At 46.7% G+C, this 23,072-nt stretch overlaps 4 protein-coding genes across 4 annotated transcripts; 1 reads left to right on the top strand and 3 right to left on the bottom strand.

Moving 5' to 3' along the window:
• Positions 1-641: 641 nt before the first annotated feature.
• Positions 642-3,702, bottom strand: HOO65_020385 (Piwi domain-containing protein; the record flags this gene model as incomplete). The annotated part of the gene is made up of 7 exons (XM_071006395.1): positions 642-2,542; positions 2,602-2,719; positions 2,776-2,924; positions 2,993-3,174; positions 3,235-3,374; positions 3,440-3,565; positions 3,622-3,702. The coding sequence occupies 7 exons, from the start codon at positions 3,700-3,702 to the stop codon at positions 642-644; spliced, it is 2,697 nt and encodes an 898-aa protein (XP_070861023.1).
• A 1,628-nt stretch (positions 3,703-5,330) lies between these two features.
• On the bottom strand, positions 5,331-8,615 carry HOO65_020384 (mRNA 3'-end-processing protein RNA14; the record flags this gene model as incomplete). The annotated part of the gene is made up of 4 exons (XM_071006369.1): positions 5,331-6,157; positions 6,217-7,219; positions 7,277-7,708; positions 7,785-8,615. The coding sequence occupies 4 exons, from the start codon at positions 8,613-8,615 to the stop codon at positions 5,331-5,333; spliced, it is 3,093 nt and encodes a 1,030-aa protein (XP_070861022.1).
• A 1,658-nt stretch (positions 8,616-10,273) lies between these two features.
• Positions 10,274-11,388, top strand: HOO65_020383 (asf1 like histone chaperone; the record flags this gene model as incomplete). The annotated part of the gene is made up of 4 exons (XM_071006883.1): positions 10,274-10,382; positions 10,461-10,500; positions 10,656-10,964; positions 11,058-11,388. 4 exons carry the CDS (start codon positions 10,274-10,276, stop codon positions 11,386-11,388), a joined length of 789 nt encoding a protein of 262 aa, XP_070861021.1.
• Positions 11,389-12,893: 1,505 nt separating this feature from the next.
• Positions 12,894-15,531, bottom strand: HOO65_020382 (GTPase-activating protein; the record flags this gene model as incomplete). The annotated part of the gene is made up of 4 exons (XM_071006460.1): positions 12,894-13,054; positions 13,126-14,923; positions 15,079-15,212; positions 15,327-15,531. 4 exons carry the CDS (start codon positions 15,529-15,531, stop codon positions 12,894-12,896), a joined length of 2,298 nt encoding a protein of 765 aa, XP_070861020.1.
• Between the last annotated feature and the right edge of the window lie 7,541 nt (positions 15,532-23,072).

The following is a 23,072-nucleotide window of genomic DNA, read 5'->3' as shown; positions in this document are numbered from 1 at the left end:
CACTGTCGCCGAAAGCTCCTAATGAAGATCTTTTTGATATATTTTTCGTCAATCGGGGATTGTCGCTAGAAAATATTGCCGACAAAGAAAAGATAAAAGCTGAAATAATATGCGGAAAGTTAATGAAATCGAATAAAAGCCTCACATCGACGTCAAGATGTTCATGAAATCGTTGGAAAAATGAAAGCAAGGAGGGAAAAAGTAAAGAGAAAAAAAAGCTGCTGCCTTGCTTTCAAGTTGGTCAGTGTGATGTTGACGGTCGGCCCGTGTGGGAAAACTATAATTATAATTAAGTAAACAAAAGGCATTGTAGCTACTACATAAGTACATCCTTTTCTTGTACCCTAGTATCTTTTTTCAGGCGGGGTCTGGTCTTCATAATGACGTCACTAATGGCAAGGCAGTAAAATAATAATACAGCAGTTAAGCTAAAACAGAACATTCGTTAATACCCTTGAACTACTGGCGTAGCATGACATCTACATTGCTGAACCCTCATGTTGGCTCACATAACTAGAAAATATTTTGCATTGTCACTACTCTTACTAGCTGCCGAGTAATCGCGATTTTTCCGGTTAATTCTCCAGACCAACGTGAAAAACCCTCATCGTCCAGCTCTTCTCCCCTCTTTCTGCTACACCTCAAATGTACCACATGGTTGACCTGAAGAACGTGTTCTCTGCCTTGCAGCCAAGGGTCTCTAGTTTTTGAGCTGTTGTATCTTCTCCCTTGCCACCATGCATGATTAACTCGTGTTGAAGCTCTGAGGCCATATCTCCAATACGCATCTCCGATGTTTTCTCGTGCGAGCGAGCTCGGTTACTCGCCAAATGGGCGTAGTAAACGGCAGGATGCAACGAAACAGGGGTAGTTGACCGTATATATTGATAACACTGGCTATAGAGCATTTGTTGGAGGTCATTCGGCGAACATTTAGCCTCATCCATGATGACATGGTAATGTACAGGACGAGCAGTCCCTTGGATAGCTACATGAGAGCAGAGATAGAAGTCAAACTGGGATGGATGGGTAATATCTCGTTCCACCAATGTACCTGGTAGAGGATTGTTGTTTCGATCCCCACGCTCGGGAAAGAAACGAATATGGTGCCGCTTAGTAGCAATAATCACAGTGAACAAAGGGTCCAGGCCCTGTTTGCGGAAAAACTGCTTCATTTGGGCCACTTCCTCATCGATAACGTGCTGGAACTGCCCTTCGGATACACCATCACGAAGATAGTAAACGTGTTTCAGCGGTTGCGGCAGACTGAGGTGCTGATAAAGGCGAGATAGTAAATCATGAATGTTGTCTCTAGTGACAATTTCCTTCCGGAAGCCATTCGTTTCAACGGCAGCGCCGTATCGTGTACAGTGACGATCGTATGACATCGTCATCGAAGCCATTGACGGCACCGCCATTCCAACGGGCGCGTGGGAAACGTCTGCGCCAATAATGATCGTTGGCCCTTTGGATGATTTTGAAGTATTCGGGCCGTCAGGCACATAGCAGCTAATGCCACCAAGCTTGGCATTCACTTTCATGCTGACATTCGAATGATACTGTGGTTGATTTTTGGCTACATGACTACTCTGCACAACTTGAGTAATCACACCCAACGCACAGTCACCAGTCTTTTTGTACCTTTCGTATAGACTGCTGCCCTTTCCACGAACTATAATGAAAATTATATCCGGATGGGCACCACTCTGCTGGCGTAGGCTGTCATAGAAAGCCTTGAAACAACCTTCGCCTTGTCGGGCACGGATTACAGCATTGCTAGCTACAATTCCGCCATGGTTAGTAAATACCTGGCGGAATGTACGAGCAAACTGCTCGGCCCCAGGCCTGTCACGGCCGTCGTCACAAAAGACGCCCCAAACTCTCAAGGGGCGGGTATTCGGTTTAATAAATTTGACATTGCGCAAGTCCCAGCGGCCAGAAACCTTGGGATTGATTGGTCCAGTACCGTATGACAAAACTGGGTTCTTTAGAAGCTTTGCCTTGGTTTTAGTAAACCCATTGTCTATGTTGAGGCCGAAATGCTTCATGTAGGGATCCTGCCCCCAGCGTAGGGCATCGCGCCCTTGAAGAATAGCCTTTTTGCGTACATCCGGCCTGGTTACAGCGCACTTGATCATTTTTGCTGTCATGTCTGGATCCAACTTGTATGGATACCTCTGCATGGGAGATACCACGCAAAGCTCTGGCGGAAAGTATGTACCACGTTTGGTGGTTTCCACCAGGGGCCAATCTGGATACTTGAGGGTTAGTCCGTAACGGGCTCGAAGGTATTCAGCGACGCTAACTTCACGCCCATCGTAAGTGAACTTGTATGTTTTGGCGGTTACTCCTTCAGTTCCGTACTTCGGACTAGCAGCGAACCCAAAGATAGTATGTTCACATGTTAAGCCCTCCGATTTCTGGTGCGGGCACCAGAAGCGAATCTTTTGGATTCGGCGAAGGGCTTTAAAGGCTTGACTCATTGCAATGCCATTAGGGCCTTTTACTGGCTTTAGGGCGGCTACAATGCTAGTATTCAATCCTAAATACTTTGTTAGTAATATGTTGGCACTAGACGATGATATAATGAATGGTACACACTGATTTGTGTTGGGAGATAAGCCGAAGCCAGGTCAATCAAGGTTCCGTTTGAGGCCCAAAAGGCCGTGTTAGCTACATCGACGTTGATGCCAAGGCCAATGCCGCCATTGATAGCTGACTAAACTCTCAAGTTAGTTGATTTGATGAATTTCTAGCCGCCATGCTGTTACTCACATGGTTCAGGCGAACCGAAGCATAGGTTCCCTTGGCACAGTTAACGTATGGAGCCAGGGGCTCAAGTTGTGCATTAGGTCTGTAAAAATTACGTCGAATAGCAATGTTAATTTCGGATGGGTATTGGCGAATAAGATGATCGAGGAAGTCTAACAAGACAATGTTAGTGACAATTACTTGGTCAAATTTTATGGGCGGCGCAAATAGAATAGCTCACTGATTCCTTCTAAAACGCCACTGTTCATGTCAGACTTTTGCAACACATATGCCGAAATGAGAGATAGGTCTATGACCGTTGTCGGTCGAAGCTTGAGCTCAATCTTGTTCTCGCCCTTGTTTTTCGGACGGCCGGAATCAAGGTCGACAACAAATGTTAAATCATTAACCTTAGTGCTCGACCTATACGCTATCAGCTTTTACAACATACGATTACCAAGTTTGATCAAGAACTAGACATACCAGGCAAGCTTTCTTCCATCATAAAGCCACTTGGGGCCGTGCTTTTCTAGCGCGGCCATACATTCAGGCATTTTCCAGGCTTTGGCAATTAGTATATCGATGTTCCTAGGTTCCCGCTGGCCAAGAAACCTGGCGGAAACCTATGAGATGGTAGTTAGTATCGGTTTACTGTGTCTAGCGCATTCATTCTGTAGTGGTAACCTACATCATATTGCCAAATCTTCTTGGACTTGTCAAAACTCATTATGCGGAACTGATTAATTTCAATATTGATCTCCGCTCCAACCGAGTTGTATCCAGGGCGACGAGGATACACAATAGATGATGAGGGCTGCAAACCTGTTAGATTATCGTCACACCAGGATGCTGCAAAATTTCGAAACTCACATCTAAGTATGCCTCGGCTGGCAGATCGATTCGTGTATTGCCACGTGCGCCCGATGGGCGAGGTGACACGGTCGTATTCATTTCTACGGCAGCTTGTGATCGTAGAATGAAGTATAGGCCGAGTAAGAGGGGGAATAGAGTGACTACAAAGAAATCAGAATTTTCTTCGAGATAGACTATCGCAGCTCGTTTATTTTTCGCAACTTACAAGAGACGACGAGATGCTCTGGAAGCGGAGAAATGCTTCAACTTGCGAGATGAAGAAAGGTAGAAGTGAGGCGAGGCAAAAATGAGAAAGGGGAAGAAGAAGGAAACAAAAGTTGAAGGGACAGAAAGGGAAATGTGAGTTAAGAGTAACCAGGCTAACAGAAAATGTGGTTGGGTCCTGAGGAAAGTACCCAAAGGGTAGCCTAAGTTGTACCTTCAGACGGTAGCTGAGTCACCACTAAGCCATAGGTAACTTCCCGAAAGGATATAGAGATGATCTCTGAGTAGGGAGGAACTATATCCCACGTGTGTAGCTTCCTTGTTTGTCGTTTGTTTCCACAGTGTTGAAAGAATGTAGAGTACAATGCTAAACAGGACTTTGGCTGTTTGAGATAGAAGGAAGCGGCAAACCTAGTATGTACTTACCAAGGGAAAGCTTCAGTGTTTGCAGAGAAAGCCGATAGGCAATAAAGGCAATACTTACGACTACCTTGAGCTTTGGGGTTCTGTGCACATACTGTATCGGGATCTGGTGCTAAGCCTTAGAAATCAAACGTAGACTAAACAAGGTATGGGAACTTGATCACAAACTATGTCCTTTTATAATGCGGCCGTAGCAACAATCTCATCCCAATAAACTGTATCCTGGTCAGTATACCACCATGCCAAGCAACTACGCATACAAACATGTCGTTGGATAGACACTACGAATAGTTGTAAGACGTTAGACAGGTTAGCACTTATGCCAGCTTCATCCGTACTACCCTAAGGTTTTCTCGTACATACCGTTTACGACAACCCCAGTACAGAAGATACATCTAGTGAAATTTTCTGTCTACCGTTCAGCGCTTTCGCAGTGGACAAAAGTCCATCGATGGGAACAGCTAGATGAAATCATAACAAGCAATCGTCGTATCCTGCTGTACTAGCCGCTTGATGTCAACTCCTTGTGTTTTCAGATAAACTTTAAATAAACTAATACACCCTAGAAAAAACTCTCTATTTAATAGCTAATAGCTGGGGTGTTACAGAGACAACAAGTCATGAGCATGTATCTAGTCCGCGATAAGACTTAGATGAAAGCACTTTAAGCATGAAAATTGGATGCTGTATAGGACAACAGGAGCCTACAGCCAGAAGCCATTCAGAGCAGATATGAGTCGCAAAGGTAAACGGACATGATTCACTCATTTTATCTATTCTTACTAAGCACAAATAAGCACCACGTACAGAAATCATCAAACAAATAAAATTAAGCAAACATTCCGCAACATGGCTATCGTACTTTGGTAACTTGGGTCAATTTCTAGCATTGGTTTCGCAGAATATCTACCACAGCCTAGAAAGAGAAAAGAGAAAAAGAAAAACTTTACCAAAGGTCTAGCCACCCAAGGCACTTGCGGGCCGCCAAATTTCTAACCCAAGCACGCCAACATAGAGACGAATAGCTGAAACGAATATCCCAATCAAGGGCAAATCAGATGATCAGTTAGTACTACCGGTTAGTACTGGTACCGATACTGTTCATCTGCTTGTTGTCTATAAGAACCAGGCTGGTGACCCCGTCGTGAAGATCCGCCGTCGTATTCCCCGTAGGAGAATCCCGATTGGCTCGTGTTGTATCTATGCGTGCCGACTGGACCAGCGGGGACTGGACGAGTTGCAGCCATGGGATCTTGTGAGGATTTCCATGTATGGAAATCAGGGACAGAGGTCGAGGTAAGAAGACTAATGAGGCTAGACGGGTTGACTTTGTAGGCATCAAAAGAAGCTGCAGGGGGAAGTAATGTGAGTAAGAATGTAATGTCACGATGAAGTGTGGAGCCGTGGACTCTTCTTTGCTGGTCTAGACGGCGGCCAGCAGCTCCTTTGAGAGGTGAGTCGCCGCGAGCAAATTTGCGGGGTCGGTTGTCTTCCATCTCGTCATTTGGGTATGGCCGCTTGGGAGAATTCGTCGCACGCATGTACTGTGGGCCAGGGGATGCCTCCATACGAAACCCTGGGGCTGGGGTTTCACGCGAGGACGGTGGCATTTCCATCATATGTTGTATTTTAGGGCGTTGTTGGACAGCAGGTGATACAATAATCTGAGCAGAAAGAGGGTCAAACTTATCGGCACGATCTGACACAAAACGGGTATGGAATAACGTCAACTTTGGATCTTCGGGGAAAAGCTCAGCCATGCGCTCTTCTAGCTTGGAAATCTGTGAGAGTTCTCCATAGTGTGACTCGTAGTTGTGGAAATATTGGTAAAGGCTCTTTGCCTTGTAGATGGTCTCTGGCTTCTGCGTCAAGCGATTGACGCAGGTTTCAAACACAACACGGGCATCTATAAACACAGGTGTCAGTAAAAGGTCAACAAAGTTAGTTGTCTACAGGGACTCTTACTTGTAGTATCATCCTTAGAGTGGAGGTATTTCAAGTACTCCAACATAAAGACTTCATCTTCAGGAAATAATCTAGCACCGCGCTCAAAGATCTTCCCGCCGACAGGGTCTTTGTAGACAACGGCCTCCAAGAGAGCTACTGCAACATAGACTTCACTGGTGAGACGGCCTCGTGTGCGTGCATCAGTGAAAGCCTGTCGAAGACCACCGCTGTGGGCACCACCCTTGCCCTGTATGCGGCGCATGGCACGCACAAGGGCAATCCATACAAAAGAGATTGTTCGATTCAGGAGCTGGATTCTAGTAGAATATGCATCCTTGATGAATTGAGTTTTCTGCTCCCGCGTGGGCTCCTGGGGGAAATTAGGGTTGGGCTGTTGGTTGCCACTGGCCTCTTTGACGGCTTCGAGTTGCTCTAGACGCGCTATTTCTGATGATTCTTTCTCTTTAAGCGAAGTGCACATCTCATAGAGCGTGTCGAGAACTGCATTGTAAGGCTCCCTAACCGCAGCGGCAAATTTGGCCTTGTTAGGGTCGTCATCACCACTATGGGGGGTTGATTCAATGCGATCTGCATGTTTCAAGGCAAGAAGAACGCTTTCGGGGTTAGCAATGCAACCCTGTGTCAGAATGAACATCCCCATAGACGTATTAGTAGAGACGTGGAGAATGTTGTTTGCGAAGCACCAGTCAGAGCAGTCAGCCCATAGCTTAGGGCAAAACCGGAGAGCCATAAGAGCCTGGTTGTAGACATGGAGGATACGCTTCTTGAACGCATCGTTGTCTTCTTCTTCCAGGACAAGGGGATCGCTCTTTTCCCACTCAATCCACTTGTTCCATAGATCCACTTGTTCCATAAATTCGGTGTGTCCATCGAATCCAGCGGCAGGAGGAAGTCGGGGGTACGAGTTACGGCTAAGATTCCGAGTAAGGCTTTCCAGCGCAATATAAGCGCCCTTGGCCGTCATGTAAGAGGGTGAGTGTTCCTGGATAAACTTGCGACCCTATTTTTTTGCCATATTAGCTTTTATACTTCCTGAGTCAAACAGCAAAGTACTTACATTCATCTTATTCAACCCCATCTCGAACTGATCGTATTCTTTCCACATAGTGTTAACGACGGATGTGGGGACACTGATGGCACGCTGGTAAGCCTTGCGAAGCTGGTCAGCCTTTTGCTGATCTTGCCAGGTCGTTCCACCGAGTTGGCCAGGTCCACTACGAAGGAACTGAATATAGTCGATCCAGAGCTTGCCTGAGTCTTTATCGAGGCCAACCTTATCCATGACATAGTCATAAGCTTGTGCAACAACCTTGCGGGCCTGTCCATTAGTATCATTTGTAAGATCGTTACGGCGTCGGATGTAGTTGAGATAGACGGTCCACAGGTCGACATCAGTGATTGTAACAAGGCATACGTTGAAAATGCGCTCTGCTTCACTAAAATTGTTGAGTGAGAGTTCCATTTCTAACCATTCAACGTAGCCGGCAGCCTATAGGGAAAGCATTAGTATACTAGTTACGATGCACCTTTTTTTTTTTTTCTTCCATGAATACAGATCAACATACGCATTGTGGAAAAACCTCCAAAAACCGCTCGTATGTCTTGCGCAAATCATCGATGTTGTTAAGAAGCCGGTACTGTGCAATGAGGCTAAGCCAGGCGTCCATGTCCCCTCGGCTATCCTCCTTGAGGCGGACTTCCAAAGCTGCAATTGATTGTGCGGGTATAGTGATGGGTGCACCAGTGGCAAACGTCATGGATGGTACGATGGGAGCCGGGTGCTCTTGGGGTTGAGATGAGGCCGTTTTCGCTTGCGACGGTGAACCGGCCTCTTTAGGGCCAGGCGACGATTCTTCGGGCTCCTGGCTGTCTTCGGCGGTTTCAACAGACTCGACAGGATGATCAGCATCAACCACATTAGGCGTCACCAGAGGCTTAGAGCCCTCGTTTTTCTGTAATTCTTGCTCAGTGATTTCGTTGGACTGTGATTCCTCCGCTGGCTCTTCCGGTTCATGGAGGTCTTCATCATGGTCAGACTGGTTTGCCGTCTTTGGCTGCTCACTGCTGGCATTGTTCTCTTCTTCATCGCCATTTTCATCATCGTCAGACACTTCCAGAATGAAACCACCAGATGTTTTAGTTTGCGACTTTGACTTCACGATCATTTCGGAAGGGTTTTCCGGGATAGGAATAGACTCGGGATCATAGTCATCATCATCATCTTCTTCTTCACCATCATTGGATTCATGGTCACCACCACCGACAGATGGTGGTTCTGTTTGATGCTCACTAGGTTCATACTCGTCTGATCCATCTACATCCATCTCCCTCGGCGACTTCCATGCCAAGTCTACAGCCGTAGCCTGCTGAGCGTTTTCCTTCTCGTCAGATGACATTGTGGAGTTTCGGGTGAGTGCTTTCCGAGATCGTATGTGCGCACGTGTGTATAGATGGTTCGTTGATTTTAGCCGACTTGGTAGGCTTCGCAATAGAGTAGTCGAGATAACCTTGGCCCAAGCAAAACTTCTATTAGATCGCGTCAGTTTTTGAATAATTTGCGAAACACACGGCCGCTCCGTACCTAGAAAAAGAGCAAAGGAAATATCCGCAAGGTTTTTTTGCTTTATAGAGCAGATGTGAGTCGGCAAGTCCTAGAGGTATGCTATAGCAAGAAAACAATTGATGTCTGCTGGATGATGCGCTCACAAGGCAGTAAGGTAAAGCTAAGCTGTATAGAAGGACGAGAATTTGCGCAAGAAAACCCACAAGCGAAGCAGCCCGAAATCGGATGTGTATATTCAAGAGAGGCTTTCACTGCAACATGCCACGCAACCAAATCGCAACGGGTGAGGATAAGTGAGGATAAAGAGTGAAGAGAAAAGAAAAATGTTAGGCCAAGTCTCTGCTAGCTAGGAGCAAGACTTTCATGTAGTGTGCAACCACTCACGATGGGAGTCAAAAAAATGGCAGAAAAGTTATTAAGGTTGACGTATTGGGATTTAGCGCGTGCTAGGCGGTGAGGCTTTTAGTCACGTGATAGGTACGTCTCTTTTTCCTTGGGGTTTTCCTGGCGCAATTTTGCCTGGCTTGAGCTTGTTGACTAACCCTTTGTCTTTGATTTTCAGGGTTCAGTAGTTTTCTGGTCTTTGTAAGAGCCTTGTCTCTCCACAAGTAGCTGAACACTCCATTCACTAACAAGCGGGTCACAAAGCTTGACGTGGGAGGTGTCAGAAGTTAGGTGTTCAGTTCTGTCAGCGCGTTATTAGCACCGTACTATGGGATATGTGAAATACTGCACGCTACATTGTGATTGTGGATGTGAATGTGAATGTGCGCGTAGCCCTATCCAAAGTTGCATGAAGCGAATTGGACGCAATGCTTATCTAACTAAGCCTGAAGAGGGGAAGAGAAGAGGGGAAGCCTAATACCCAGTAGTAGGTAGCTAGACAGTCCAATGAGGTTGCCATGGCTCACTTGCCCAGGGCAACCAAGGCTTTGCTTTGTTGTTGATAGTTATAAGCCTTCCTTTCGCAATGCCTACCATTGGACGAGCTAGGCAAGAACACCGTTCTGTTCTCATTTGCTCATCTCATTAATGAAACAAACCCTTATTCAAGTAGTGCTTCCTCCACAACAAAATACAAAACAAAAGCTGGAGTGGGTTGAAGGTGAATTGAGCTGGATTGAAGAAGCCCCGTCAGTGACCCGCCTAATTCTTGTACTTTGTACTTTTTCTGTATTTGTTTTTCTTTCCCTGACGTCTGAGCTACCGCTTAATTAATCCTCAGTTGGTCACCTTGTATCTGGCGATTCGTTCTTTTTCTTCTTCCATCTCAATAACAACATCTACACCATCTTCACCTCTTTCCCCTGTCTCTTTTAGCAAACAACTCCATAACTTGCTTTTGACCTCATCTTTTTTTTCTTTTTTTTTTCCCCCAAATTTCCCTCTTATCCTCTTATTTTTTTCTTTTTTCCTTTTTTTTTACGCCTCTGTATTGGCCAAGCTTCTCTATCTTTGCTGTACACTTCATACTAAACCAACACATTAGCCATGTCTGTTGTTACTTTGCTTGGTGTTCGGGTTCTGAACAACCCCGCCAAGATCACGGACAAATACGTCTTCGAGATCACTTTTGAGTGTCTCGAGCCGTTGGATAAGGGTAAGATCATAAGTGTCCTGTAATCCAATTCAATATTTGGCTTGGCGGTGTATCTTCTAACAAGCAACGTGTGGATAGATCTGGAATGGAAACTCACCTACGTTGGCTCTGCCACCTCGTAAGTACTATTTTTTTTTTTTCGTTTTCATGTTGCCCATCGACTTCGCTACTTTTGGCCAGTGATTGCTCTGATTCGTCTTTTCCATTGCTCTAATTAAGCTCTTGTTTTGCAAATGCGCACTACTAACCTGATGACGCCTCCACGCAATCTAGTGACCAGTATGACCAAGAGCTCGACACACTTTCTGTCGGCCCCATCCCCGTCGGCGTGAACAAGTTCGTCTTTGAGGCCGATGCTCCTGATACGAGCCGTATCCTTGATGCTGATCTTCTGGGTGTCACGGTGATTCTTCTAACCTGCACTTACGACGGGCGTGAGTTTGTGCGCGTTGGTTATTACATCAACAATGAGTATGACTCCGAGGAGCTCAATGCCGACCCTCCGTCGAAGCCCCTTATCGAGCGCATTCGCCGCAATGTTCTAGCGGAAAAGCCGCGTGTCACTCGCTTTGCCATCAAGTGGTATGTATCTTTGATCTTCCCGCCATACCCATCTTGCTACAGAGGCTATCGGCCACTTTGGTATCTGGCTAGATTCTAACAGGACTTTTACAGGGACAACGAAGCCGCTGCCCCCGCCGAGTTCCCTCCGGACCAGCCCGAGGCTGACATGGCTCCCGATGACGAAGAATACGGCGCCGATGAGGCGGATGAGGAAGAGGAAGAGGGTGTTGAAGCTGTCGAGGCTGCTGGAGACGATGTCCCAATGGGCGAGGAGGCTGCTGAGGGTGAAATCTCGGATGACGGCAGCGAGGATATTGAGGGCGAGTCCGAGGAGGAGTTTGATGAGGAAGAAGAGGAGGAAGAAGAAGCTGCCGGAGGTGATGCTATGGATGTTGACATGGCGGACGCCAAGCCTCAGGCTGCCGTTTCTGCTGCTCACTAGGTTGGAGACGACAGACTTTTCAAGGCTCCACAGCAGAGCTTGGTGGCCATTTGAGCAGCCTTTGCTTGTTTTCTTTTTCTTCCCTCTTTTCTTTTTTTCTCCTTTTTTTACCGCTGTGATTCCCTTTATTCTTGTTTGGTCCATGGCGTTGTATATGTGGCTTTTTGTTTACTACTGTCATGTTCCTCCTACTCTTTTGCCACGCCACTTCATATCACCTCTGCTCTGTGGCTCTTTGCGTTGCATTGCTTTCTTTCTCCCTCTGTCTTGATGATGTGAACGAATATTATGGGGAGGAGGGGGGCTGGTAACATGGGATTCCTTTCGCAAGACCAAGATAGTGACATATTTATTGTTTTGTATGGGGCTCCCTTACTTTTTACTACATAGATAGAAGCTCCTTTTCTTTTTCTTTTAACCACTGCTTTAGATTCTATCGCTATAAGTATTTCAGCAATGCTACTTATGGTGAAAAGTGACAAATAAACGACGAGGGAAAAAAACCCCTGTGAGTTGACAAGATACGGCTGAACTAAACAAGAGTAAAAAAGGAAATACACTCAAGTACGTTCATAGAATACAACTAAAAGGAAATGGTAGAACAGAACAGCTGAGACGAAGGAGAAACCCCCATAGACGAGGAAGAAAAAAAACAGGACAATAACAAGGCGTTAATATATGAAGATAAAAAAAAGGAAAAGGAAAAGGTATTAATAGGGGGGGGGGGGGAAACGAAAATAAAAAATAAAAAAAACAATACAAGACGGTAGATTGGTATCTAAAGCAAGATATGCAGAGCAGAAATCCGGCACAACAGCAACTAACATCCCCCTGGGCCTTTCATCTCTCCCAGCATGCAGCACAAACAAAAGACAAAAGAAACCAAGACAAAAAAAAAAAGAAAGTAGAGAAAAATGGCAAGAAAAAAAAAAAAAAAAAAAAAAAAAAGAGAGCTGTGGGTGGTAGGCAGTGGAAACAAGAAAGGCGTTACACGGCAATGACGTTCATGTCGCAAGACAATAAAGAGAAAGAATAAAAAGCGGTAGGGTAGAGGAACGGCTACCTGGGTTGCCTGAGCTGTATGGAAAATGTGATATTTTTGTGTTAAATAAACAGGAGAAAGAGAACAAAAAGAAGCCACCGGAAAGTTCGTATTTGGGTCGTCATCGTCATTAAGTGGTAAGAGGAAATAGGGACTGCGCATACAGACGGTGAAGGGCAAGATTGTGCTGTGGGTAGCGCTGTGACCGATGATGAGGGCGGCAATCATGACAATGTACTACTTCATCTGCGACATTCAGCGAGATACACGGATGGGTCGTGATTTGAACTCGCTCATAATCAGAAGCCACGCCACCAATGAATGTGTCAAAGTCCACGAGATGGCAATTGATCTTGACCTTGGGGGCATTCAACCCGGCACCATTGAAGTTATCGCGCGTACTTTTAGTACTGCTATTGCAACCTGTGCAACTTGCGGGGGGTGGCATAGAGGAGAGATGGGACTACCAGCCCTTCTTGCGCGCAAACCGCTTGTTGAGCAGAGCAAGGACCTTGGGTACACTGAATTGCACGTACTCGAGATCTAACTCGTCTTGGTTGTCCTTTTGCATCTCCAGCAGATCGTCAAGCTTGAGGTCTAGTTCCAAAAGACCACGACTGCGACCTATAGGAATACATAGTTGTTAGCATGAGTTAATTCACATACTTGCAAATCCAGGATAGAAGACGACTTACCCTTGTAATGTAGTGAAATGACAAATGTTCCAGGAAGGGGGCTGGTAAAGTTGAAGAATATATTGGCCCTTCGGTTATCAGGGACATTACTCTTCTGGATAACACCCTCCTTCTCAAGTTGCTGGTGGGTGAACTTGTAAGGCCCCAAGACTTGCTGCTTTTGGGGTTTTCTCCTGGTACCCTCACTCTGAGACCGTACATTATGCAGGTAGCTTTTGTAGGTTTCAAGCTGTGACACTAGATATTGGTTGTGATCTCGAATGGTCTTGTAGACCTCTGAAAGCTGGTTGGTCTCCACAATAACACCTTCCTTGAGAGAGCCTAGGTGCTGCAGTTCCTGTTCAACCTCGTCACGAAGCATGGCAAACTGGTCGCTCTTGTCAATGACACCTAGCTCCTGCAGTTGTGAAAGAAGTTCCATGGCACGAATGCCCTTACGGACCATCACTGCGTCATTCTTGCTCTTAGCGGCAGCATCTGCAATTCTCTCTAGGCGAAGAGGAGTTTTGGCAATAGGGCTGTTTGAAGGAATTGAACGCATGATCTGGACAAAGACGGACTTGGCCTCCATGAAGAAAACTTCCTCCTGCGTAATATCTAGGGCAGCGGTGAGATCGTCAATGGCGGTTTCCCATCGACTAAAGAGGGGGAGATTGATGATTCTGTTTTCCTTGCGAGGCACTTGGGCAGGAGAGGCACCCAGCTCTCCCATGATTGTTGCCAGATGCGAGTTACCATCTTTACAAAGCTCATTTTGGTGCTTTTGAATGAGGTTGTGCATGGCGTAAATTTCGTTCAGGGTAATAGACAATTCGAGGTCTTTCTTAGACAGAGCCACGTAGTTGTCCATTTCCAAACTCTCATAGAAATCCTGCACTTCGCAAAGGTCGAGCATAAACTTGTTGACACGATCTTTGTTGGCCTCGATAAAGGGCTGTAGTTTGGCCATGTATGGCTCCTTGGCGTATGATGGCTTGTTGGCCAAATTTTGAAGCATCTTGGCGATTAGAGTCAGCACGCGGCGAGGCTTCTCGGACGGGGTGCCGTCAATGAGCATATAGGACTTGGGAGTGACAATGGCAGGGTTAATGAAGCGCAAGAAGAAGAAACCGCCAATCATAGTGCAGATGGCCTGATCGTTGGCATCTGGGTATTTGCGTTTAGTCAGACTACGGATCTGCTTGCAGATCCAGCGAATGCCGTAGGGCGCCTCTTCCAGACCATCAATAATGGTAGTTAGAAACCCGTTTGCCAAGTCTGTCAACATTTGAAGACGAGGCTCGATGGCGCGGCGGACGGTTTCATTCTCGGCAGCCTGCTCAGCGGTCACTCCACGGGGCATGTCTGGGGGCAAAGAGCCGGTATCCTCTTCTATCTGCTCAATCATACGTTCGTACACCTTGAGGGGGTTGATTTCAAGGTCAAGATCCTTCAGCTCGATCAGGCTGTTGATCTTATCGGCAAGCACAGACTTGAGGAAGCTCTGACCAGGACCACGGCGGGTGTAGGTAGTCATCATGCGAGAAACAGGAGTGTTGGCGCGTAGAAGCGATGAATAATCGGGAGTGTTGTCGAACTGATATGTTAAGACAGACTGGAACATGGTGAGCAGAAGATGCTCTTCTCGGCTTTCGTACTGGTTTCCGTAAATCGTGAACATGACAGTTTGGAGGAGAGAGTCAATTTCGGCCATGGAGACAAGGCGACACAAATGAGCGATATGGCGAGGTTCGGATTGGAGTAGAAACAGCAAATTGCCATACTTTTGAGTCTTGTCGTCGTTGGGGAAGAAACCTTCCTGGATATCGGTAGCATCTTCGAGATGCGAAGCGACTTCATTTTGCTAAAAAAAAAAAAAAAAAAAAAGGGTAATTGGCTAGTTAGTAAACAGCGCCATTGAGTGGATAGTGACCAAAGAGGTGGCAGTAAGACATGTGAGACGGAGAAACAAACCTCTTCAAGGGCCATGCGATTTTGGATAAGCAGGGCAATACGTGAATCGAGATAGCGGACATCCTTTTCTAAAACGAAATTCTTCTTTGACTGGGAAGAAATTTTGGCCTTGAGATCGCGGAGTACTTTCTGGGCTGGGCGGGTAGAGAGACACTGTTAGCAAGACATGAGAAGGGAGGGAGGGAGGGGGATGGAGACTGCAAGAAAAGACAGAGCGAGACGGGTTGAATGAGGCGACTTCTATTTACCTTTAGCAAGGTCGTCTTCAATCTCGAGTTCAGTTTCGTTCGCGGACATGGACATGTACAGCGCGGACATGGAAAAGCGCTTGCTCTGACGAGCAGAGCGCGTAGCAGAGCCATCGTAGGAGGACATGGTGTTGAAGCGGGAAATAGCTGGGAAAGAAGAAGTTGACGCAGTAGAGGCTCGGGACGGTTGTAGCATCACCGACATTGTGGCGATAACGAGACCACGGGGTAAGAGAGAGCTAGGCGGGCGGGCCTAAGAGCCTCAAAGAGAGGTATTTGGTGATATGGGCGCTCGGGCTGTATATGTAAAGGGCGGCGGGATCGATGAGTCGGCGAGGGCGACTAAGATGGCACAGCTGCAACAGAGAGGAGGCGGGCAGGACGACACACGAGAATATCGACAAATCGGGGCAATGGGTGGATAGCGATGCGCGACTAGATTTCAAAGAGAGCAATCAAAGGGAGCTCGACAGCGGGCTGGTTGTTCGGTGAGTGAATAAGAAGGGGCAAGAAGCTCTATGAATGGGGGACAACAAGCAGGCCGTGTAGACGAGAAAAGAATAGTATAATAGAAAATAGCGGATGAGGTCGAGATCAAGCAAGAAAAGCGGAATTAGGCAATGAGCAAAGGAAGGGGAAGCCTCCAAAGGTAGAGAGAGAGATAGAATTGCGGGAGAGGCTGAAGGCGAGACTCGTAATAAAGAGAAAAAAAAGACCAAGACAGACAAGGACGGAAGGCTGCGATAATCACGGTATTGCAATGTGTGAAAGGAGAGTAAGGGTTGAGATAGAAAGGAAATTGTGTGCTGCTTTGATTATGCGGAGTGGAGTAGATTTGAGAAAAGAGAGAGAAAAAAAAAAAAAAAAAAAAAAAAAGAAAAAGGAAAATAAAATAAAATAAAAGCGAGGTTGAGAGGAAAAGAAGAGACAGGGCAGGTGAGAGGGGGGGTACGAGGAGGGGACAAAGCACAAGGGCAACGCAACAAGCAGAACGAAGACAAAGAGCCAGTCGTATATAAAACAGCACAGAACAAGGAAGGGGAAACGTGGAAGGGAACAAGGGCAAAGAATGAAAGAAGAATAAAAACACAAAACGAACTTCAAGATATTTCTTCGTACAAGCTAATGTTGGGCAGTAAAAAAGAAGAGAAAATAAAATGAAATAAAAATGGAATAAAAAAATAAAATAAAAAAGAAGTGGCGCTGGTATGTTTTATCGAGTGTTGAAAGGCAAGAAAAAGGGGGGGGGGTTCGTTTCTCTTTTGGTACTTGGCAGGCTAAAAGGCAGCCCGGGGGGGCAAATTGGTATGTATCTTAGTGGCTTTACTTAGCTTCAAAGTACTTCAGTAGCTAGGTTTTAGTGAGGGGGGGAGTGAAAGAGGGGATAATAACAGGCAATGAGAGGAGAAAGGACGAGGGCAAGGAGCAGGACAAGGAGGGATGGGAATTGGGATTTGGTGAGATGCCGAACCGAGAGAAGAAGGCGCGGCGGCCTTGACTTGGTTAGTATCTACAGCTTCTAATCAGTAGTAAACACATGTTCTTTTGGTGACAATAAGCTACGGAGCGAGAAACACCAAGGCCTGTGAACACGCCCCGCCTCGTCTCCCTTTGATAACAAGGCAATAAAAGACAGCGGGCGAGGGTATACAGAAACAACAAACAAGACAAAAACTACGCCACTCTTTGTTTGAGAAGCGGAGGAGACCACAGAAAAAGCGAGATCAAACTTGATGCACGAGCACAGAAAGGCACACCATAACGAGATAACTATAGGGAAAAAAAAAAAAAAAAAAAAAAAAAGTGAAATATAAAATAGATATAATATAATGTACAGCACAAATATCAAATATCAAGTAAAAACTGGGGTGCTGCTGCCATGGGGCCGCTATTCTTCATCTCCCAAACGCCCTAGAGCCAGGGCCCGCAGTGCTGTAGGGTCCTATTTTAGCGGTCCTAGAACAGCCCACCCCTGTAACGGTAGTGGGTGAGCCCCAATTGCTATTCTAAGAGACAACAAGATGTCATACCACCCTTCCTAAATCCCCCCCCCATTGATGCCAATCTTCACAGCAAGGAGACACCCGGGCTGGGTTATTTTGTCTCTGGCAGTCCGCTAGCCCGCTACCCTTTTTCTGTGGCTTCCAGAAGGCCTTCTGCCATTGCACACGCCTTCCTCCACTAACCCCCCCTAGCCATCCTGCTAAATAGCCCATTGGCTGGCCCTACATCTTACAGGGAGACGCTTGACTTGGGGCAATACGGCATTCGCATTGCCTTATCTCCCGGAGATAGCCATCTTGTTCGAGGACACTGCAAATAGTGGTACAGGCGGCTAACTGTATATACGAAGTCGCTCTGTCCCTATCCCTCAACACCCCATAGTAACGAGGCTCCTTGCTCGCCTGCCAGGTTTTATTATACATAGCTAGCCTTTCTGTTATAACACGTCTTTTCTCTCAAACGGCCCGGATTAATGTGAAACAAAGCTCACATTGCATCCTTTGGACGAAGGGGCAGATTCTCTTCTCTGAAAACGTCGAAAGGGCCTCTCTACAGATTCCGCAACTCTCTCTTGCTCGCGTCCCGCGTTTCTCGTGTGCCTACATACGTCTCCTGGCTTGAGCGGGCTTTAATCGTCTGAAATGAACGGGACTTTGGGAGCTCGGGGCTTTTATCTCCTCTCTTTTAGACTGCCCCCTGCTATCCATCACGACAACATCGTCAATGCCTTTCCCTTCTTCCCCTTCCTTCGTCAAGCCCAAGCTCCCTTTCCTTCCCCTCTATCAAGGTATTGGAACAAAGTGCCAAAGCTCCCAGTCTTCTTTCACTTCTGCTCGTTTCTCACCATCGTCGAAATTCACTTGGATAATTCAAAACACCGCCTCGAAGAAAGGCCAGGGACCAAGGCGTAGTAAATTACCTGTCCCCTGGCCCAGAGCGCGGCATTGCCACTGGGAGGAGGTATATATTGCAAACCAACTTTCTTTCGTGGTCGAATGGAAATAAAAGCAAAAATTAAAAACCGCATGGTTGGTGTAGTGCGTAATACGACCGGGAAATGTTGGCCTTAGGTATGAGCCAAACCACAATTCCATGGCCAAGGACCTAATATCTCTGTCCAGGGCCAACCTGTCAGACACGGCTTCGCTTGAAGCAAGGGATAGGATGAGCGATAGCCAAGATAATGAAGAGTTGGGGTGTAAAGTGAAATGGAAGAGGATGTGGTATGAGCCGTACTTTGCAAGACATGGGCCTGGCTAGTCGCCCGTGCCTGGATCAAGAAAGATGACACAAAACATCTCGCGCAGCCAGGAAATTTATGTTGCAGTCGACCTCTTTCTCGCCTGATGGCCTCTCAAGGCCAGACCGCTTATTCTACGTGATCACAGCCGACACAGAGCTGGCCCAGTTGTTGCAACTAACCCCGATGCCAGTTTTCTTGTAACATGAGGATATGCCTGGATCTAGCCTACCCTGGCTATGCTAGCTGTAGCTGCGGGCGCGGGCTTGCCATGCCTATGCACATAGTACAAGACAAGCTTCATCGTCGGCTACGTTGCAAACATGAGAACCAAGTTGCAACGAGCCAACGCGCAACGCGCAACGCCACCACCACCACCACCACCAGTATGGGTTTCGGGGAAGGGGGCTTACCAGTACACAAAAGGCCAAAAAAAAGAAACCATGTATTACTATGCGCGCACCTGTACGCATACATGTGGCATCGCACTCGCATCTGTAGCACAGCACTTGTGGTGCCCGGTCGACCAAGTCATGTCCTAACTTGGCGCCCGCACACAAGACTGTAACCATTAAATCTGTGCGGCAGAGGTCTTTCCATTCCAGTTCCAGTTCTAGTCCTGACCACAACCCAACCCATCATATCTCCATTTTAGTTTGAGGGACGCCTCCTGCTGAGATGCTGCACCTAGTAGGGATAGCGGCTTGCTTGCCTCACCTTGTCAGTCTGTGGATGCTCGTGCGCACGACTGTGGCTTGAAGGGAGGCGACAATGACAGAGTATAAATGCAGAAACAAAGGGGGTGTTGGTGTGAAGCTCTGCTGGATGGATGAGCGGACGCACGAGTCCTTGGAGTCAGGCCAAACACAAACATGAACACAAACATACCCTCGAAAGCCCCAGCCATCATACAGGGCGTTTATCATCTCTGCCAGTCGTGGCTGCATATGGCTGGATTCCCAGTAGGTAATGGATGACGATGAAGCGGTGCTAGGGGCTTGGAGATCAACCTTTTCGTTTCATTTTTCATGGGGCTTACAATGCCGGGCCTTCCCTGCCCCTGGATAAGGCGGAGTCAGAAAGGAATAGAAGGAAGCAGCCAGTTGGGACGTGTGTGCGCAGCTTTAGCTCAGTTTAGCTCAGTCTATGATGGCGAGAGGAAGAGAGAAAAGAAAAGAAAAAAAAAAAAAAAGAAATCAAGACAGGGGAGGGAAAATAGAGGAGGCAGACCCACACACACTTGCAAGCTGTTTTCAGGGTGGCTAGGTCTCCTTTCAACCTTTTTCTGGTCCTTCTGCACCCCACCTCAACATCCCTTCATCCCTTCACTTCCCCTCTTTCAACTAGAGATCCGTGCGTACAAGTGATATCACTTGCTCTCGCCAGTGATTTCGTCTTTTCGTCTTTTGCCTTGCTGTTAGTGTGGGCAACTGTTTGCATGTGTGTCTGCATCGGCCGTTCTATGTTTGGTTAATGCTATATGTATGGAGCGCAGTTTATTTCCTCCAACCCACCCACAAGCTTTGGCCCCTTATACCGCTTGCTACGGGATGTTTGATGTCTGGAAAATCAAGTCAAACTCTCCTGCTATGGCTAGCTTTAAACTTTGACTATCCAAGAAAAAGAAAAAAAATGGCAGCGGACAGCTAACTGAGGAGAGATGCCCCATTCGCGCAACGAACTAACAGCCTTAGCCTGGACCTATTTTCATCTGTTGTTTAATTGCGAGTTTCGATTTTCTAAACCCCATCTTTCATAGAGAAATACGGAGCTTAACCAGCCGCTGTGCTTGTTAGGATTGGCAGTGTAAGTATGGTCTTGCTCGGATCGCAGGCTTTAGGGTCTTTAGAGGCTTTAGGGTTTTGCATTTCTTTATTTTGTCTTTGCCTAGTAGGCGATGACGCAGATGCAAGTGAGGAAGAAAGAGGAAAGGGATCAACACAAAATCCAACGCCACCATTGCTCCTAGCCTGGGCCAAAGCAAGCCAAAGTCAAAACAAGGAAAAGTGATGTGCGCATCTCATGTATGAAGACACCTACATTATGTATGTATATGCATGTATATCATACGTGCGCATATGCGCTGCAGTCACACTTCTCAATGGAAGAATAGCAAGAGCAACCACAAGGACCAGTGCAGTCCCCGGCAGCTCTCTGAGCTATCCTCTGTTCGCTGTCAGATTCAAGAGGCTTTGCATGTCTTGGCTACTGCTGTACATACCGGCCACTTCCCAAGAATTTATGGGGCCTTGAACGCCGTTGTCATTTCGATTTCTTGCTAGGCACGTCCAGAGCTAAACTATAGCAAAGAAAAAAAAAAGCAGCCCCAAAAACCGGGGTATGACACAGGTTTCAACCCCGTGCAGATCTTGTTAGATGGACATGTGAGAGCAAAGAAAGATTGCGTGAGCAGCGAAGCTGGAAATTAGGTTTCATGAAGCTGGCGTATTATTTGTATAGGAATGCTAAGCAACATGGCCTTTGGATTCTCGACTATCTTGAACCTGAATATCTTTTGCGTCTGCGGGATGGTCACTCTGCAATGTTCGACAGGGTAAGCGCGTCCCCGATAATGTATTGTATTGTATTATTTTACGTCTACCTACCAATTATTTCGCGGTAATACGACGGCCCCCGGTAATGAGTTTACTTGAAAATATCAAATAAGCGAGGCAAAAAGCGTCAAACAGTGTTAACGCGGCAACGTGCCTGAGTGGTTAAAGGGTATGACTAGAAATCATATGGGTTCGCCCTCACAGGTTCGAATCCTGTCGTTGTCGATGATATCTTTTTGACGCTAGCCTCAATCTGTATTGAGAGTCCGTCTCTGGATATATTGGTGTGTTTTGTTCTTTTTTTTTTTTTTTTTTTTTTTTGTTCTGCCTTTCTTTCTCTCTTCGTGTGCTTAGCTCGGAGCCTCCATCTTCCGAAATTCCTTTCCTTGGCTGACCCAAATTTCCAACTCAGGGCAAGAACAGCGCCAAACTTTCTCCCTCCTCCCGGTTGTACGCCCTCGTTTTCAGGGGCCCGCGCTAGTGCAAGTGGCTTAGCGCCCTCAAGAAAATAGAAGAACCCAAAGAGAAAGAAAGGGAAAAGAGTTGAGCAGGCGAAGGACTTTGACAATCCTAAATCTTACCTTTTAGTATTTCTTACCACTCAAGTCCCCTGGCTAAATGGAGGAGGGGTCTTACTCGATTGATCCCTGGGCTAGTGCTCTCAGTCCAACTTGTATTATTCTTGTGATTGGTTATAGGCCGAAACCAGACTTGCCCAAGCAATTAAATGGTCTGAATATTCAACCACAACTAATCAAGCAGTCTCCTTTGCCGTTTCCCAACCTGCAATTTAATGCAGCAAATGAATGAACAGGCTCTCATATACCCGAGCGTCTCTACATTAGCACACTCCAAGTCCGCTCTTGAGTCGAAAGCCCGGTATGGCATGTAGCGGGGTATTAGTGGGCTTCTATTTCCAAGTAATGCCCTTCTCTTTCTTAGTCAAAGCGACAAAACTTGCCCTGGCCACATGGAGCATGAAAAAATATAATAATAAAAAATGGAGGCAATCTGTTCTGTTGGTGTATTCTCCTTTTCTGCGTCTTGCTCTGAGAAGTCTCGCTAGAGTCATGTCGTGTTGTGATACGATGACAATGTGATGTGATGTGATGTGATGTAGTAGTAATGCTTGCAGAAGTACAAACACACAAGTTGCAAGTACATATGTATGTATGTGCATGTACACTACATCGACATACGTATACCCCTCTCCCTTCAGCCCTTAACTTCCGGAAAACAGCCAAACATCTGGACCCGGATGATATTTTGGCTTTCTGCCTCTTAAGGGGGGGCACACAGACACACGGACAGTAAGTAACCAGGAGAAAACCAAGACAATAAAATAGCACAAATAACCAAAGAAAAATAATACAAAAAAGGCTTCATGGCAAATCTGGGCCTGGCCCTGAACTGTGCGCCAGTGACATGTGTGTCGCCGAGAACCCACTCGGCATGCTTGTATCCTGCAGTGCAAGTGCGTGGTACGGAGAAGGCAACATCTACACACTGTGTGCTATACAACAGGTATTATAAGCGAACTTACAGCATCTGGACTTACATCGTCTCTGGCCTACCCAGCCCAAGGAACATCCAATGCCCCCGTGAGAGAGCCCAAGACCAAGGGCATCTTCCGTGACACTTGATAGCGCTGAGACACGACTAACCCATTGCAAAACCGACAACAGCCTCTCCCCCCAACACAAAGATACCCGCTCGCCTTTTTTTTTTTTTCACTAGCAAATCAACACAAAAGCGAGACTAAGCAAAGACCCCTAGCGTGAGGCTTACAAAGAAACTATTTGGCTAGACTACTACACCTCGGAGTTTCTTTCTTGCCCTTCCACCCTTATTTCCATGCTCTGACCTTTGTTCTCCTTCGGGGCAAAATCTTCTTTTCTCTGTGTGGGGAGGGGGGGCTCGTAAAGTTTTTATACACACCAAACAGCT

Source organism: Ceratocystis lukuohia (genome assembly GCF_044167205.1).
Source record: "Ceratocystis lukuohia strain C4212 chromosome Unknown Supercontig2_pilon, whole genome shotgun sequence".
Classification (NCBI taxonomy): Eukaryota; Fungi; Ascomycota; class Sordariomycetes; order Microascales; family Ceratocystidaceae; genus Ceratocystis; species Ceratocystis lukuohia.
Note: the sequence above shows the minus strand (reverse complement) of the source record. Positions and strands in the feature narration are given on the sequence as shown.